The following is an 18,356-nucleotide window of genomic DNA, read 5'->3' on the forward strand; positions in this document are numbered from 1 at the left end:
AGCGTTTGTTTTTCTACAACCAACGAGCGGCGGTCAGACAACCTGCGTGGCTGCAGCAGATCTCCAAACTACGTGCTCTGCTGTTTAACCGTGTGGTCAGCCGCTGTTGCTGTTTTATAGATCAGTGCAGCCAGACAGGTCAGAGAGCAGAAAGCTGTTTGGAGAACCGAGCGTGTCTGCCTAACTGCTCCGGTAGTGGCTACGTGTAATACTAGAGGAAAATGGCAGATAGAAAAAATAATAATGCTCCCAACACCAGTTCAAATTTATTGTTCAGCGCCGCACCGGAGTTTAACTTCAACCTGCCCTTCATGCCAGTGAGCCAGGCCACTGGTCCGGCGGTGCTGTCAGGAGGTGAGACCAGAACCGGCTCTGGAGGCGTCCAAACACCAGCGGGGTCGTTAGCAAGCTAAGCTAGCTAGCTAACCTGGTTCCTGTGCTGCTGCTGTCAGCTGGTTTTTTTTAGTGCAGCAGAAGTAGAAACAGAAAGAAACTGTGTGAGAGTAGGAAGCCGTCTGACAAGCAGCTTTAGCTTCACTGACTGTGGTGTGTTTTACTCAGACTGTCAGCCTTCTGGTGTTTTATTTTACATCTATTTCAGAGGGTCACAGGATCAAAACAGTTTCTGTAAAGACCTGAAACTGGCCACATCCGCCTGCCATTTATTTCAGTGAACTGACTCACGTCCGGTTTTAGACATTTAAAGATGATAGCATTTGTTCATCAATAGTGTGAAGAGTGCTTTTCCTCTGCTTTGTATTATTTTAAAGAGATAACAGTTGAAAATAGTGGTTGGCCACAGCTGTCATAACTTCTAGACAGTTGAGGCCATAATTATTCATGTATAAGGCTGATTTTGACTTATAGTGATATTTGGTTATTCTCCTAATACATTTCTTTCTGTTTGGAAATGACTTAAACAAGGGCGATGTGTTAAAGATTTTAGTTATGAATGGTTATTTTTTAGTGATATCGCGATGTCCCAGAATTATTCAGCCCCAAGAACACCTTCCCCATGGTCAGGTGTGGTGGTGGGACTGTCAGGTTTTGATGGTTTTTCAGTCAGTGGGCCAACTTTGTCAGTGTAAGCAGCATCATGAGAAAAGAGGAGATGACATGAGGTTTATGGAGGAAAACATCATGCAGTGTGCAGAAACACTTGACCTTGGACTGCATTAGATTTACAGTAAGACAGTAATCTGAAGCCAAAGTCATCAAGAAATGCTTAACAGAAAACAGCATCAACATGTTGGAGCCAGATCCAGATCTGAATTTAATCAATAAATCTGTGGAGGGAACCGAAGACGAGAGTGATGGAAGGAGGTCATCCAACCTCAGAGATCATCACAAAGAGAACTGGAACAAAATCCCAGTGGTGACATGCAGAAGGATTGTTAGCAATTATAAGAACAAAATTTACAAAACAGATGTCATTAAAAATGACTATTAACATCTCCAACACAACATGTTGCGTCACTTGTGTTAGTTCCAGTCAGAGGAAACCTGGTCAAACAAAAACTCACGCTAAATCAATGTTTGCATGGGTATGAGTAATTTAGGGCTTCACTGAGCATGTCCACTCCCTCTGTGTTTGTTGAAGACTCTCACATTTATGTGCTTCACTATTCACATGTCCATGTTTTATTCCGTTTTGATTTCCATTAGAAGATTCCACTGATGTTGGAGAAGAAGACAGTTTCCTTGGTCAGACTTCGGGGAATGGACCAGCCCCCTCCACATTCAACTACTTCTCCAACCCTGTAACCAGTAGTGACCCGTTTGCATCCATAGGGCAGGCGCCATGCCCACCAGCACCTCTGTCTGCAGCACCAACAACCACAGGACCTGTTTCTGTTCCCAGCAGCCTCACTATGGCCCCAGCAGCTCCTCCAGCCTCACAAATGAACCCTGCTACTTCAGTGTTTGGCAGCACTGTTTACCAGAGCCCAATGGGGCGTCACACGCCTCCCCCTACAACAATGACCCCTCCACCTCCCCAAATGCAGCCACAGAGTCACAATCCGTACCGGCACACCCCGACCAGCAGCAGAGCCAGTCCTTACATCCCAGCTCCTGAGATCCTGCCGCCAACACACACACCTCAGCAGAATCCCTACTCTCTCAGCTCTCCACCACAGACGTTCCCCATGTCAGGACCCACGTTTACAAAGGTAGGTATACACTCATCAGTAACTGTCAGACATGGTGTGTTCTCACACATTGTGTGAACTTATTTGGATATTTAAATAGAAAGGATTTGTAATTAGGACATCAATTGAATTTCCCTTCTGGGATAAATAAAGTATTTTTCATTTCATTTCAATTACATCACAACTTTCTCTCTTCAGCCTCCTCCTACATATATGCAAGGGCCTCCACCTCCAGCCTCCACTGCTGGAGCCGTAGTTCCTGCAGGTCCAATGATGCCATACAACTACAACGTCTATGAAGTAGTGCAGCCTCACTGGTTCTACTGCAAGCAAGTGGAGTCAAAAAGCGTCTGGCTTCCTTTCAGCATCATCGACTCCCTTCAGCTTGAGGAGACGTACAACTCAGGTATGGTAACGTGCCACACACACTGCTTTTGTCAATGATTTTATTCCTAGAGACCTGAGCATCTCACTTCTACGGCACAGGGAAATTCTGATCTGTAATTATGTTTTTGCTCTTGCAGTTCAACCAGACCCGGAGAATGTGATCGTACGCACAGATGGAGGGCGTTATGACGTGCAGCTCTATGACCGGATGCGGACTGCAGTGTTCTGGGAGGAGGAGCCTACAGAGGTCCGGCGCTGCAGCTGGTTCTACAAAGGGGACACAGACAGTCGCTTTGTTCCTTACTCAGAGGAGTTTAGCGACAAGCTGGAGGTTTGTCTCACTTTTACATTTCACTATAATCTGGCCAAATCATAATGTTCCGGATTTAGCAGAACGCTGGCTCTTTAAACTGTATGATAACTTCTATACTTGTTTCAACCTCAGGCAGAATATAAGAAAGCTGTGTCTACCAACCAGTGGCACCGCAGGCTGGAGTTCCCATCTGGAGAAACAATTGTCATGCACAATCCAAAGGTAATCCGATGCTTCATTACAGTTAACTCGTGGCCTTGTAATGATTAATCCTGTTTATGAGGTGATAATGATTTATCTGTTTGCCTGTGTAGGTCATTGTGCAGTTCCAGCCCTCCTCCATACCGGATGAGTGGGGCACAACTCAGGACGGGCAGACGAGGCCCAGAGTGGTGAAGAGGGGGATTGATGATGACCACGATGAAGTGCCTGATGGTAGTCTCTATACTCGCATCAATTTAATTTAAGTGGAGGCACCTAAAAAGTGTTAAAGTCCACTTATCTGCTGTAAATACTGTCAACAATAGAAGGTGCCATAAGGAATTTCAAAGGACTTTTGTGGAAGTAAAAGCTCCCATAATGTTTATGGGAGAAAATGAATTCAGATTTAACTGCATTTTAACGTCTGGTTTTAAATGAAAGGAGCTTTGTTCTAATTTTAACACGGGTCTGACTTTAGATGCAAGCTAAGTTGTTAACAAGGGTTAGGGAGACCCTGTAGATCACTGTGGAAAACCCATATTTCCATTATGTGCACTTTTTTTTTCCAGGTGAGCTCCCCAAGGTGGATCATCTTGTGTTCATGGTTCATGGGATCGGCCCCGTGTGCGACCTCAGGTTTAGGAGCATGATTGAGTGTGGTGAGTGTCGTACAGCGACGCTGTTCACCAGATTTGTGTTCTGCCCATGATGATGTTATTTATGAAACAAGGTGTACAAATGCAGTCTTCTGTGCTTTCAGTGGACGACTTCCGTAATGTGTCACTGAAGCTGCTGCACAGTCACTTTAAGAAATCGCTGGATGATCACGCTATCAGCCGGGTGGAGTTCCTGCCTGTTCAGTGGCACACGGCTCTACATGGAGATGCCACAGGAGTGGACAGGTGAGGAGAGGCCGGTTTACACAAAAGGAATGACTAACACACAAGTGGTTGTTATTACCAGCTTCTGTTTAGGCTGTAATGGGAACCTGTCTGTTTAATTAAATGATTCTGAGCTCACAATTGCAAATATGTAGAACTGCTTCCACATAATTACTGAAATACTGTGTGTGTCAGTAGAACTATGAGATTCAGGTGCCTAAAGTAGTTCTTCTATGATTTTTAATGGTCAGCATGTTTACAACTAAAGTTGATTAATCAGTTGATTATTTTCTCGATTATTTCATCAGTTATTTTGTATATAAGATGTCAAAAAATGGTTAAAAATGTTAATAAGTGTTTCCTAAACCTCAAGATGACATCCTCAAATGCCTTAAATAGAAAGATATTCAATTTACTGTCATATTTGACTAAAGAATGCCTCAAATATTCACATTTAAGAAGCTGGAACTATTTGAAAACACTCTTTTCAGCTGACTCAGGGTGAAGGCAGGAGACACCCTGGACAGGTCGCCGGTCTATCGCAGGGCTACACTTAGAGACAGACAACCAAGCACACTCACATTCACACCTACGGACAATTTAGAATCACCAATTAACCTCGACATGTTTTTGGACTGTGTGGGAGGAAGCCGGAGAACCCGAAGAGAACCCACGCTGCATACAAACTCCACGCAGAAAGATCCCGTGTGTCCTCACCGGGATGCTAACCAGCGATCTTCTTACTGGGAGGCAACAGTGCTAACCACCGCTCCACCTTTCAGCCCTAAACCAATGAACTGATTACCAAAATAGTTAGAAATTGGCTTAATAGCTAACAGCGAAATTGAGTAATTGTTGCTGCTCTAATTGTCAGCAGATCCCTAAAAGAGCAACACCAACAAGCATTTGTATGTCCCATGTAAACCTGATAAGATCACATATGTATGGTTTAGGTTTTTAAATGATTCTATCTGTAGTTTTAAGCAAACATTATTTAGATTTGTTCAAACACTTCTTATTGGGGACTATTTTCAGCTGTGGATTAGGACTCATTTGGTGCACCAGTGATTGTGGTTACAGCTGCTGGACAATGTCTGTGGTTTGACTCAAATCAAACGTAGTTGTAGGTCATGAGGGAAGCTGGTGCAACAATATGGGATGCAGTCTGTGCAAGAGAAGAATAAGATGTCTTGGGTTTTGGATACACAGACAGTACATTTTAGAGGATAAATCCATTGTTTGTTTCAGTCTTTTCATGGGATTTGTTCACAATATGTAGAATATTAGCAGACTGATCCTTTGAAGCACAATCTAATATCCACTCATTTCTTGTCTCTGTAGGAGGATAAAGAAGATCACCTTGCCCAGCACTGGACGTTTACGTCACTTTACAAATGAGACTTTGTTAGATGTGCTTTTCTACAACAGTCCTACTTACTGCCAGACCATCATGGACACAGTTGCCCTAGAAATTAACCGCCTTTACGCCCTGTTCTTGAAGAGGAACCCGGACTACCGAGGAGGGATCTCAGTGGCGGGACACAGTTTAGGTGATAAACCGGTTCATTGGCTTCAGCACCTCTGGTTTATGTTTCCTCTTCTGTTTTTCACCTTCATGCTTTTGTTCTTCTCTTTTGAACTTGCAGGTTCCCTGATTCTCTTTGATCTGCTTTCTAATCAGAAGAATGGCTCACAGGCACCGCTGCTGCCAACTATACCCGCTACTAATGGAGATGCCAATCAGGTAATTGAACAGTCAGTCTGAACTACATAAAGAAGTACAGGAACAAGTCAGCTCTTAATATACTAATCAACTGAACAAAGTATCCTCCTTTCTATTTAAAACACTGTATTTATTCCCTCACTGAATGTGATGCGTGTTTTCTCTTCCTTAGCCTGCTGACACACGTAATGGATAGTTTCAAAGTCATGTCGTGTTATGTGATTGTCAATCTTGCTTCTCGTATCAGGCGACAGCCCCTGTTGCTCAGGGAAGTAATGCTGTTACCCCTCCGGCTGTGGAGGAGCCGCCAAAAGAAGACGGAGAGGAGTTTGAGGATCTTTCTGCTGTGCTGCAACATCTGGGCCTGTCTGAGTACAAGAGCACCTTTGATGAGGAGAAGATTGACATCGAGTCTTTTGTAAGAATAAAAGCTGCACTTGTTGTTATGTAGGCACGACTTTTTACCAAAGATAAGATGACTAAGTTGAAGGGGGGATTTAAGAAAGCTGCTTTGCAAAAAAAATTAAAAAAGGAAAGTAATTTGCTGACAGTGAGGTTCTTTAATGTTATTCTTCATTTATTATTTTTTTACAAAATAGCAGCACCAGTTTCATTTTGTCCCTCTGAAATGTTCTTTCAGCTTATGTGCACAATTGAGGACCTGAAGGAGATGGGGATCCCTCTTGGTCCCAGGAAAAAGATTGCCAAGTTTGTGAAGGAAAGAGTGAATAAGCTGGTAAGTTTGTCTCTTGAGTATTTGTAAGACTTGCAACCTGATGTGACCAACGTGCTCATTTTGTGGTTTCATTAACACACAGGCTGCCCGTCAGGCAGCGGAGGAGAAGAAAGCAGAGGTCAAAGATGTCAGTCAGGGTGCGGCAGCACCAGCAGCAGCTGAAGCTCTGGCTGATTCCTCAGTGAAGAAGCTTCCAGCGGGCAACTCCGTCTCCTCCGTCCACGTCGACTACAATTACTTTGAAGTTGGCACTGGGCAGGTAAATAAATCTCACCTGAAGGGAATTGCTGTTCAAGATGACATAAAGGCTGAAAGTTAAAATATAGAACTTGTTTTGCTCTGCAGGTGTCAGTGGTCTACCACACTCTGGACTTTGAGCCAGTGAATTTCTTTGCCCTGGGTTCTCCAATCGGCATGTTCCTGACAGTCCGAGGCCTGGAGAAGATTGAAGAGATGTACCAGCTGCCCACATGCAAAGGATTCTTCAACATTTATCATCCGGTATGCTGCTCTGACAACATTTTGTTCTGAAGTAATGACTGCTAATTAAGCTGCGGATGCTTTGACTCGCGAGTTTGACGTATTTCATTTAGTAGCCTGATGGTTAAACTTAAAACACCTGGACTCCCGCCTGGAGGAGCTTTGTTGTGTTCCCTGTCTGTATCTTTGCTTGTGCTGTTAAGTAAAGGCAAAAATGCCACAAAAAAACTAGAAAATGCAAACTAAGTTGCTAAAGGCAAAATCAAAATGCGATGGAAGCAATGTGGGTGAGTTACTGTATGCAGTAGTTTATTTACTGGTGATAAACTTTGTTTCAGTTGGACCCAGTGGCGTACAGGATTGAGCCCATGATACTGCCAGACGTGGACCTGAAGCCTGTTTTGATCCCACATCACAAAGGAAGGAAGAGGCTTCATCTGGGTAAGAGACACAAATAACTAGACCATCGCTGTCATTATTTAAATAACAGATCAGGGGTGTTTGTGTGTTTATACCAGTATTGGTGCAGATAATCCAGCACCAGTAAATATTCTGTCTCACATAGGAACAATATACAGTTAATAATACAGACTCTCTCACCTCCTCACACTTGTATGTTGAGTCTAATTTATCTGCCAAAAAAAAGAGACAAAACACTCAACAAACAATGTTAAATATGAATTTGGGTGTTAGTCTGTGATTCTGGAAACTTTCTGTAAAGCAGAATAAGCCTCTTATGTCATCAAATTTAAGTTTGAAGACAATGTGGAAAGAGCTTGTGGCTTTGCACATACAATAACAATACACAGACCCCTCCTGATGCACGCCAGCTTTTTTGATCCTATGTCCACATCATCATTTTGGCATGGCAGCAAAAAACTGGAACCTTGTCTTGCCGTACTCGCCACACATCAGATTTTACTGAAGTTAAAGGCCTCAAACGTTGGTGAAATGTCAAACAAAGACTCTATTTTTTTTCGTAAGAACTGTGGATGCATCCCTATAAATACCCTTCAGGAATTTCCACCATTTGATGATTTGCATCAGCTGCTTCTCTGTGTCCTCACCAAATGTCACGGCTGTGGAATTTATATTTATGTAGATCAGGGGTGTCGAATCCTGGTCCTCGAGGGCCGCAATCCTGCAAGTTTCAGATGTTTCCTTCTTCCAACACACCTGATTCAAATGATCAGGATCGTTATCAGGCTTCTGCAGAGCTTGATGATGAGCTGATCATTTGAATCAGGTGCGTTGGAAGAAGGAAACATCTAAAACATGCAGGACTGTGGCCCTTGAGGACCAGAGTTTGACACCCCTGATGTAGATAGTCTTGGGGGAAGGCATTTTTTTGAGGGTGAAAATTCCCAGGACTAAAAACATGGAATTCCTAAAAGTCAGCCAAATTTTACAGAAATTAGTTTTGGGTTGCACATAACAAACAGGTAACAGGGGCTGCAGTGGTTAGCACCGTTGCCTTGCAGCAAGAAGGTCACCGATTCGTGTCCCGCTGAGGACACCTGGGATCTTTCTGTGTGGAGTCTCCATGTTCTCCCCGTGTAGCGTGGGTTCTCTCCAGGTTCTCTGGCTTCCTCCCACAAGGTCCAAAAACATACTGAGGTTAATTGGTGATTCTAAATTGTCTGTAGGTGTGAATGTGAGTGTGCTTGGTTGTCTGTCTCTAAGTGTAGCTCTGTGATAGACTGGTGACCTGTCCAGGGTGTCTCCTGCCTTCACCCTGAGTCAGCTGGATAGGTTCGAGCCCCCCTAGTGAGGATTAAGCGGTGTATAGATGATGGATGGATGGTATTGAACAAAATCTGAGACATTGGAGCAATACGTCCATCTGAAATGACACGCACTAACCCAGTCTGACTCCTCAATTACTGTATAGATATCACAATAATATTGTTGAAGTGTGCAGTCCTGTATTAAATAGAGGTACAAGTGAAGTATTTAAAGTCGTAATACTAACTGCTTACAGTAACAACTCCCCACATGAGCCTAAACGGATTCGTCGTCTCGTGTGACTGAATGTTCCAAGTTCAGGCCTCTGTTCCTCTTGTGGGTGTGGTGCACTAATATCTGGTGTGCCACAGCACAAAGACTCTGTTCTTACTTTTAATTTGCTCTTGTGCAATAAAATGGCAGACAAACTAGGACATTGATTTATAAGTTGCCTCTGAGGAAACATGTTTAGCTGAAGATCAGAATCTCTTGGTGGTTAAAGTTTGGACATGAACAGAAGGGTTGCTGTTTCATTTTAATAGATGTCGGTTTGTTTGTGAAACAGCTAAACAAGTTGTATCAGTCACAAAGGTTTCACTCAGAGATGGATTTAGCATCGTCTCCGTGTGTTTCAGAGCTGAAGGAGAGTCTCTCCAGGATGGGCTCTGACCTGAAGCAGGGTTTTATCAGCTCCCTGAGGACCGCCTGGCAGACGCTCAACGACTTTGCTCGAGCTCACACCTCGTCTGCCCAGCTGCAGGCCGAGCTGGCCATTGTGGCCAATCAGATCGAAGAGGAGGAGAAGCATGCGCAGGAGCGTAAGTTTCTCCCAACTTGTGACTCTTCAATCAAGTTATTTCTGTGTTGTGTGAGATTAACAGCCGTGTTCTGGTTTGTCACAGAACACAGGATTCCAGAGAGCCCCGAGCCACAAAAAGAAGAGGAACCTCAGGTGAAGATCGGGATGTTGAACGGAGGGAATCGCATCGACTACGTCCTGCAGGAGAAGCCCATCGAGAGTTTCAACGAGTACCTGTTTGCCCTCCAGAGTCACCTCTGCTACTGGTACACACAAGTTATCTTTAGTTTGCACTGAAAATCAATCTGCAGTTGCAACAGGAGCTGAAGTGACTGATTGAACAGGGCTGCAACTACCCACTGTTTTCTTAATTAATCACTTTGTTGTTTTGTCTATAAAACATCACAAAATGCTGAAAAATCCCAAAGTGATGTCCATAAATGTTCACAAGCCAAAGATCGTCAGGAGGAAAGGAAAAAATTAAGAAAAAATAATAATAATTCTGACAACTAATCAATGAATTGTTGCAGCTCTGCTAATTATTCAGCCCATCAACAGATAATTAATCAGCTATAATGAACAGATTTAGAGTTTTTCATTTTTTTAATGCAAATATGCCAAAAGTTTAATAGCGTCAGTTTGTCAAATAATAATAATTTACTGTTTCTTTAATTTTTAGTTCAACTAAATACCAGTGGGTTTTGCATTGTTGGTCTGATCGGCTGTTTTTACTGTTTTCTTACGTTTTATAGATTATTAAGGATCATTGGTCACTTTTATTATCATTTAGTATGTGTTACAAAACAAACACGTTCACTAATAATCCCCCTTTTTGCACCAGCAAAACTGACAGCTCACTGCTAATTTTCTATTTTAAAAAAAAGGAAATTAGGTGTTTTTCACAGACACATTTAAAGCGTCACAGTGGGAAAATCAGATGTGAATAAATTCTAAACTCTTCTGATTTATGTTTCAGCGTGCTGTTGTTGTACATGTTGTCTCGCTCATGACTGCGGCCTGTGTGTTAACATTTGCGTTGTTGTTTTGTAGGCAATCTGAAGACACAGCTCTGCTTCTCCTAAAAGAGATCTACAAGACCATGGGGATCCATCCAGAACAGATCGTACATTAATACAGTGAAAATAAGCCTGTCTGAAACTTTCCCATCTGGTTTACTTCATGTCTTCAATCTTGATTTTTCTTTTTCTAGTTTCTTTCCTTTTATTTTCTATTGATGTAGTTTATTGTATGCAGATGAATAATACAATTGTATTATGCCATTTGTCTTAAATTAAGAAACACACGAATGAGCTAGTGGATTCAAAGACACGTGACGAGTTTGATATTACATTTTTATAGTATAAATTATAGACGTGGTCAAGTTTACTAAAAATATGTATCATCAGATTGAATGCTAGCAGCAGAAATGACATAGCAGCAGTTAATGCAACCATCTGTAAGTTTTATTTCATGGCCAAAATTTTAAAATAAATCATTACCTTGCACATGTATTTTTTTTTTTTTTTTTTTTCTGGGTTTGAATTGTTGCGTAATGCTGAAAGGAAGACATGTAACATTTCTCCTTGCAGGGTAAGGAGACTTTTAAGACTATCTACAAAAAAGCTGGAATATGCTGTAAAAACACGGATTAAAAATAATTACAGTACAGGATGAGATGCAAGAACAACCTGCTTTCATTGTGAAGGAAATAAAGCACTTCTTGTCTGCTCTATGCCAGCTTCTGACAGCCGTACTCATCAACACAACAACACCTCTAACATCCGCTCTCATTATGAGATGGAATAAATTTTAACTAGCGCTGTGGACGCAGCTTCAAACATTTTCAAAACAATCTCGTCGACATCTCATATTACTTTTAAGCATGTAGGCACAAAAATATTCAACTCACATGTATGAAACGAAGGAATATTAGAAAAGTATTTACAAGAGACTGTAACATTCAATCTCAGTCCAGTATCAGGAATCGTAGTGCTGAGTGATTCTCTCTGGGCTTAGATGACAGATTTGTTATTTAGATACTAATACTGGTCCGTGTAGACCTGATATCGTAGCGCTGCATGCTATAAGCAGATCTTTGTTCTTCAACTACTTATTCAACATGCTTCTCTGGTAAACTGTTTACTGGGAAGCGGTCATCAACAAAGAAAGACAGTGACTGATTGTCACATAAAAACACACACAAAAAAAGTTCCCTTTTTGAAAGAAACTGCCAGTCTGAAAGAACCTATAAATACACTACGAACAGAACATTATGGCTCCATACACATCAAACTGCCACTATACTGTAATAAGTGAAAGATTGTAAATTGATTTAGAAAACAAGGTTGAGAATCAGTAGGTACTTTTGGGTTCTTGTGTAGTGAAATGACATTTTTAACTTCCATTATGAGAAAGTGCAACTTCTTATTGTTCATACTGTCAATAAATTATAAGACGCTCCGTTTTTTTGTAATTGTCTTTTGTTCGATTTAAAAATAAGCCTGTTAAAACGATAACAGCTGGCTGTCTTTGAGGACGTTTGATCCCTTTTTGGAATGCAGAAATCATCTGAAGCATCTGAAATCTTCTGGCTGAAGTCAGACTGAGCAGTAAAAGAAAAACCGGCTGCACATCAGGTGTTGTGTTTGAAGCAGGTAGGATGGCTTCATGAGAAACGTTAGAACTGCATACTTCTTGAATTGACTTCAAAATGTAAAATATAATGTCAGCCTAAAACCAAGTAAATACATTACTGTTTTTGTTTTTTTTACATGTCTGTTTCCTTCAGTAAGTTGAATAGCACTAATTTGATCATTTACTGCTGTCGCTCTCACAAAGACGTGTACCATGTTGCGTTTCACATTGATCGATGCTCATTTTTTTTGTACATTCATTTGTCTACAGCTGTGCGGTGAAACGCAGAAGGATCCATGTAAACAGGTCTTTGCTGTAGTGCGTTAATAGTATCAGTACCTCACAGTCATAACGTAGGAATGATTTCACAGAGACTCGCTCAGTCCTCTGTTTTGCTCTGAGTCTTGAAGGCCTGCTTGCGTAGGTGAGCCTCGATCTCCTCGCGGAAAACCAGCATGCCCAGGTGGGAGTGGGAGGCCTCGTTCATGGCTTTGGATTGGATGCACATGCGGTACTGCTCCGGCGTCAGCTCGTCTGCACACTGCTTCTCGTGCCACATGTGGAACAGACCCGACACTGGTGTCCGGATCACTATTGTGTCGCTCCGAAGATACTTCCTGTACAAGTGGACGTCTTCCACGCCCCAGCCTTTGACTTCAAGATCGAAACCACCTGGAGGGATGAAACCCATTTGTTAAACAACACCAGTTATTGTGTATTGTTAAAAAGCAAATGTTAAGCATGTTTACTGGTTTATATTATTTTTGGGGTCCACTAGAATGTATTTACATGCTTTATTGTTCAAATAACACACTATTTTTCTCATACTATACATTACTGCAGCAACTCTTCTCACTGTCTGTCTGCAATGCTCCAGTTTAGCTCCTGTCTCTGTAAAGCCCTCTTCATACAAATCCAGTCTGCTCTGATTGGTCAGCTGGCTCGAAAAAAAGCAAGGCAACGTTGATCACCTGCCACAACCCCAGATATCTGAGTGTAGGGATGTAGCAGAAGGGGCTCGAGCGAGGAAATAATGTTGGACTGCAGGGAAACTGCTCATTCTTTAATTTAGAGCTGCTAAACTAGCTCCTAGTCGGACGTGACGCAAATGTGTAAAACAGATAAGTAGCAGGACTAAATCCTCGACTTCAGACGAGGTGTTTGTGGCAGGTAAGGAGCAGTGTTGTCTGTGGGAAAGAAGAATTTCCTCTGGTGTAGACTTTGGTCTTTTTAAGTTTGTAGACCTTTTACATTCACAACAAGCTGTAAGACAGGAAAGGAAAAAAAACCCACAAAGCAGAATACAGGCTCTTTCGATCAGTGCTTACCAATATTTAGAAAATCTGAGCGATACTGACACGTCATTCCAAAACCAAAATCTCTCCAGAATCCAGCATCCTTTTTGTGAATCTATTTGAAAACAGATGATAAATGATGACAAACAAACACCAGATTGTCTGAATTTATTGCTACGTAACTAAAATGACAGATGAAATCATCTTTCTAACATATTACTTTAAAATAAATTACCAATTGGAGTTCAATAGATGGAGCCAGCTCCAGATTTCCATAGACTATGGCAGGATTGTAGAGGCTGAACACCACTGGATAGAAGACTTTCTTGTCTGCAAAACAGAATGGATTAAACAAATTGCAATACCTTTAACCTTTAGCTGAAAACAAGAGCACAATTAATGCAATCAATCTTAGCAGCGGCAGGATGAAACCTACTCGGAGCAGCGTGGAGACGACAGGTGTTGAGGAACTCCAGGGTAAAATGGATGTCCACGTCGCAGAAAAACATGAGGACGTCGCCCTTCTTCCATGCGTGGGCTCCGATGTCCAAACCTCGACCCCGAGAAAACTCCTCATCCACCGGGATCAGAGTGTAGTTGGAGAAGGTTTCCTCCCTGTGGAACAATGTGCTTGTTTGAACAAATGCCACATTTAAATTCTCATTACAGGCAGAAAGTAGCACAAGTATATCTAAAGCTCTTTCTAGGTCAAAGGACAAACCTTGACATTTTTTCCAAAGAAGATTTCACCTCCTGCAGGCCTTCCTGCCCAAAATAAACCACTGTGAGATGTACTCGTCTGTCCTGCTGTATGCACACCTCCCTAAAGACACATGGATTTTTCAAATTAATTACAAGAGCCCTCTGCACAGTTCTATCTTATGACGCAACAGTGATAAACAGCCAGCATGCTGGGTCATGTCAAGCTGATAAGAACAGTTTCACTCTCACCTGAAGTTTTGTAAGAACTGTGAGAAAGTTTCTACTCGGCCCGCCAGCGGCACTATGATGTTAATAATCATTCCTGATGTTTCTACAGATGTGCTCCTGACTTTCATCAACGGACCAAAAGGCCTGAAGAGGGTGACGTGGCGGAAGCTGCTGGAATCCTCTTTTGCAAAGAAGAGCTCATAAAGCGTCCCTTTGTCTCGCTCCGTCCTGTACAGTCCTGCCAAAATAATATTAACAACATGAAGAACATTGCTACGATGAGCAGACACATCAGTCACAGCTGTGTATTCGTTAGCGGGGTCTTACCTTCAGCAAAGTGACCCTCCGTGTAGGTTTGCCGCTGCATCGGCATGTCGTCCTCCACTCCGTCCTCCTCGTCAGGGTTGTTGATGATGTCCAGCGCCGCTTCAATGACCTCCACCAGCTCGTCCCTGCGGTCTTTCCGCACAGGTTTCTCCTCTGGATGCCGCGTCAGTCCCATTTCCAGCTGGTACACCTTAGAAGAGGTGAAACTCTCAAAGGGCACCAGAGCATACTCGCTTGGCAGGCGCGCTCCTGTGTTCACCTCAGCCTTGTCGATCTGAGAATGCAGGTACTCCAGCAAATCTCCCGGCTCTTGGTCTTTATTCTCGGCCAAACCCTGCACCCCCGGAGGCTCCTTCTTATCTTGCAGGAGCTTCAGCTTCTCGCTCATTTCCTGAAGCTCCTGTTTGAGCTGTGCAATCTGGCGCTTGAGACTGGCGGCACGGTTCAGGTGGCGCTCCTCTTGTTCCTGCAGCAGGGCCTGGTAGTATTCCTTCCCGTAGCTGTCTGCTGCGATGCCGGGCAGGGCCAGGCTGACGTCTGCTGGTGGAGTGCACTCCAGCAGGTATGCAAACAGCAGCAACACCAGCAGCAGGAAGAGGCCCAGGAAGAGCCAGCGGACCCGACCCTGGAGTGGCAACCCCCGCCTGGGCATCACGCTCTCATAAAAGCTATAGCTGGTAAGTCTGCATTCCCTTTCCTCTCTGCTCGCATCACTTACAGCATGTTCGTGCACATCCTCTTAGACATCTGGAAGGATGTTGAGGTCATTTTAGCATGAAGGTCTTGTTGCTTGGCCCCATCAGTGTCTTCATACATTGGTCCTGTGCAATGATCACCTGTGAAAAACACAGACATCCACAGTGAAACAAAAAAAAAGCTTCAGCTGGATCTTTAAATAAATCATTCAGATTAAAACACTGGACATCAGCAGATAATCAGACAATACCACTTAATAACACAACACACTGTGATACCATTCAAGCAACCAACCTTCAGTTACAATCACATTCAAGCAATTATTTTTCTCTGTCTAAACCTGTTCAATAGGAGTCCAACGTCTAAAAAGATTTTACACTTTAAAGATTCCGTTTATACCTGAAGGAACAGGGGCAAGAGGAACCAGCTACACCTGGAGAGCTAGCACACGGCGGCTAGCTCTGAGCCAAACAACAGCACAGAGAAAACTGGTGGGTGAGATCCACGGCAAGCTGCTCAACATTGACTTCTGGATTAACCGTCTCATTTTCAAAATAAAAGCACAACACTGTGGAGCAGCAACGCACATCCACTGTAGACACCCAAAGGCACCTCGTGGAATTAAAGTGTGCAACATGAGGACACCATATTGTATATAAAACAACCGCAGTGTTCAAGGTTGCTGACTCATAGACTAAAGACATCTCACACAAGGCCAGCCATTCAGAAGTCTTTTCCAAAAAGCCGGGTGGGAACGCTTCAGCGTCGGAGCTTTTACACCTCAAGTCTGTCCACCAGATAAACCACACACAATTGTGTCTTGAAGGTCACACAGCTCCAGTCCTAAACTCACAAAGCAGTGCTGTTTTTCTGTTCTGACTCCGCTGGTTTTCACCTGGCCTCACAGGTGTAAATCAGTCTGTAGACGGCTATAATGAAAACCAGCAGGGCTCTGACTCCAAAGACCCTGAGCTGAACACAACGCTCCCATCTGTGAAAAAAACAACCCACAGTAGTTATCAAACCATGTCTTTGTAGTTCTACAGAGCTGATTTTGTTCCACCTATACACTTATTTTTCTTGTCCTGAATACATGTGTAATGTTGAACACTACACAGAAATCCAGCTGTTAAATGTCAGCCCAACAAGAAAATAGTTAAGAATTAATAACACTTTCAGAAATCATTAAAACTAACAAGGAGTCATTTTGCTGACTGAGTGGCCAATAAAGAGGAACCAGGAACAAATAATATACTTTAAGAAATGCCAGTTGGGCACTTTTTTTTTTCTTTCAAAATTCAACACCGCCCTTCCACAAAAAAAACAACAAAAAACGAAAACAGAAGTCATATTTGACAAGGCGTCTATTGTTCTCCAAAAGCGCGTCATCTTGCTAATGAAGACAGACAAACATTACACGAAGTTCAATTAGGCACGATTGCTCCACATATAGTAAAGACAACAGGATAAATCTATAGGGAATACTAAGAAATAACAACAACAGAGAAATCTATGTATTTTCTTGTTATTTCAGATTCAGTTTTTTTGCCAAGTAGCTTCATACAGTCAATAAATTAGAACATTGTAAAGAAAAGCATAAGACTTCAAACAGCAAGTAAAAGAAAATACAACAAAGCCAATTTATTATCAAGCTCATAAAAGTTTTGAAAATATTTACAACGTTATTTCTGACCACTGGAGAAACAACGATGTTATTTTAAAGCACATAAAACCCGAATTACTCAACTCTTAACATTTGAGAGTTGGTGATTTTCCCCCTGGCTCTGGATAAAACCTCTTTGACAGGATGCCAAAAATCCCTCAATGCAGGAAAAAACCCCTACATCAGTTGGGAGGAATTTGATCTCTTCTCTGAACTACTTGGCTTTTGTAATGTCAGTGGCGAGCTCGGCAGCGTGGTCACTTTGAAAGCAGATCACTTGTAAGATCTGCTGGCTCAGCAGCTTTGTTTGTGTGCAGAAGAAATTCACATGCAACTCTGACGAACCGCAACTTTCACGTGCACGCCGTCTCAGTTTTGTCTTCCTACAAGCTGCAAAGGACAATAATCTTTAACATGGTATGGATACATACCCCAAAAGAACTTTAAAGTGATAAATTAGATGTATGCACATTCAAACTGACTACAGATTTATACATGTGCAGTACTTCAGCAGATGTTCTTAACTTGTTGTAGAATTAGATTGCATGCATTGAAGCGGAAAAAAAGCAGTTGGACGTTTTGCTTTATATAAAATTATGCAATTTGATTTCATCTGCCCCTTTGATAAGCCTACCGTGTGCTCTTATTTTGAAAAGGACAAATCGGCTAGTAGCGCGGTTCAGCAGCTAGCTTAACGACGGTCGTTGCTTCACTCCGCTTTCAGGTTATTTTACGCCCGATAAGGAGCCCGCTAATCACTTACAGTCTTTATAAAAAGGCCACTCACCTATTCATGTGTTTGTCCATGCCTGCCTGTGTTCCCAGCTCTTGGTTTTAATGTAAAACCAGCAGCAGCAGCAGCTTCTGTTATAAAATGCCACGGAGCAAAGAGAAGCGAGTGGGTCGTAGTCTGCTTCCGCTCCGCAGCTGGCCAATAGGAGCGCTGCTGCTGAGTGACGTCATTAAACACGCTGAAGCCCCTGATTCATAATAACGACCTTTATTGGTGCTGAAACAACTGCTTTTATGCTGATATTAGTCAGCTGTTATTGGATTGTTTTACCAATTTATGCGTTTTTAAAAGTCGTGTTGTTGGGCATGGCACTGATCAAAGTACAATGCATTTCCAGTAGCTTAATTACAACATAAATGTGTTGGTAAAATCAAGATTTGTTTACTTTAACCCCCCCAAAAATGATAGTTTTTCCTCCTTACTCTTGTACCTTGTGTGTTTCCCTGGCCTGACTAATAAAACAAATCTCTTATCTGTGATGATGCACAAGCTGACAACTCTAAATCGAATTAAGGCCTAAATGACCATAGATGATTTGCTTAATGTTCTAACATGTGATCTGTTATCACTTTGGTGCACAAAATAAACCAGGAAATGTTCCCATGAGATCCTATTTTTAGTTT

At 42.4% G+C, this 18,356-nt stretch overlaps 2 protein-coding genes across 3 annotated transcripts; one reads left to right on the forward strand and one right to left on the reverse strand.

Annotated features, from left to right (window-relative positions):
• Window positions 1-30: 30 nt before the first annotated feature.
• Window positions 31-10,900, forward strand: sec23ip (SEC23 interacting protein). Of its 2 annotated transcripts, none has more exons than XM_008301020.1 (18): window positions 31-354; window positions 1,666-2,171; window positions 2,349-2,556; window positions 2,675-2,868; window positions 2,983-3,072; window positions 3,165-3,285; window positions 3,621-3,710; window positions 3,812-3,953; window positions 5,274-5,482; window positions 5,579-5,676; window positions 5,903-6,073; window positions 6,296-6,391; window positions 6,474-6,650; window positions 6,737-6,892; window positions 7,210-7,312; window positions 9,232-9,414; window positions 9,499-9,661; window positions 10,446-10,900. In XM_008301020.1, exons 1-18 carry the CDS (start codon window positions 222-224, stop codon window positions 10,525-10,527), a joined length of 2,922 nt encoding a protein of 973 aa, XP_008299242.1. In that variant the 5' UTR covers window positions 31-221; the 3' UTR covers window positions 10,528-10,900. The 2 variants fall into 2 exon arrangements, with proteins under 2 accessions (XP_008299242.1, XP_008299243.1); XM_008301021.1 differs by having other exon boundaries at window positions 1,669-2,171.
• csgalnact2 (chondroitin sulfate N-acetylgalactosaminyltransferase 2) lies at window positions 10,837-17,807 on the reverse strand. Its single transcript, XM_008301018.1, has 8 exons — window positions 17,728-17,807; window positions 14,582-15,417; window positions 14,276-14,492; window positions 14,046-14,147; window positions 13,761-13,939; window positions 13,560-13,654; window positions 13,358-13,439; window positions 10,837-12,701 (listed from the first exon to the last, which is right to left on the reverse strand). Exons 2-8 carry the CDS (start codon window positions 15,231-15,233, stop codon window positions 12,409-12,411), a joined length of 1,620 nt encoding a protein of 539 aa, XP_008299240.1. The 5' UTR covers window positions 15,234-15,417; window positions 17,728-17,807; the 3' UTR covers window positions 10,837-12,408.
• Window positions 17,808-18,356: the final 549 nt, after the last annotated feature.

Source organism: Stegastes partitus, unplaced genomic scaffold (assembly GCF_000690725.1).
Source record: "Stegastes partitus isolate 25-593 unplaced genomic scaffold, Stegastes_partitus-1.0.2 Scaffold1622, whole genome shotgun sequence".
Classification (NCBI taxonomy): Eukaryota; Metazoa; Chordata; class Actinopteri; family Pomacentridae; genus Stegastes; species Stegastes partitus.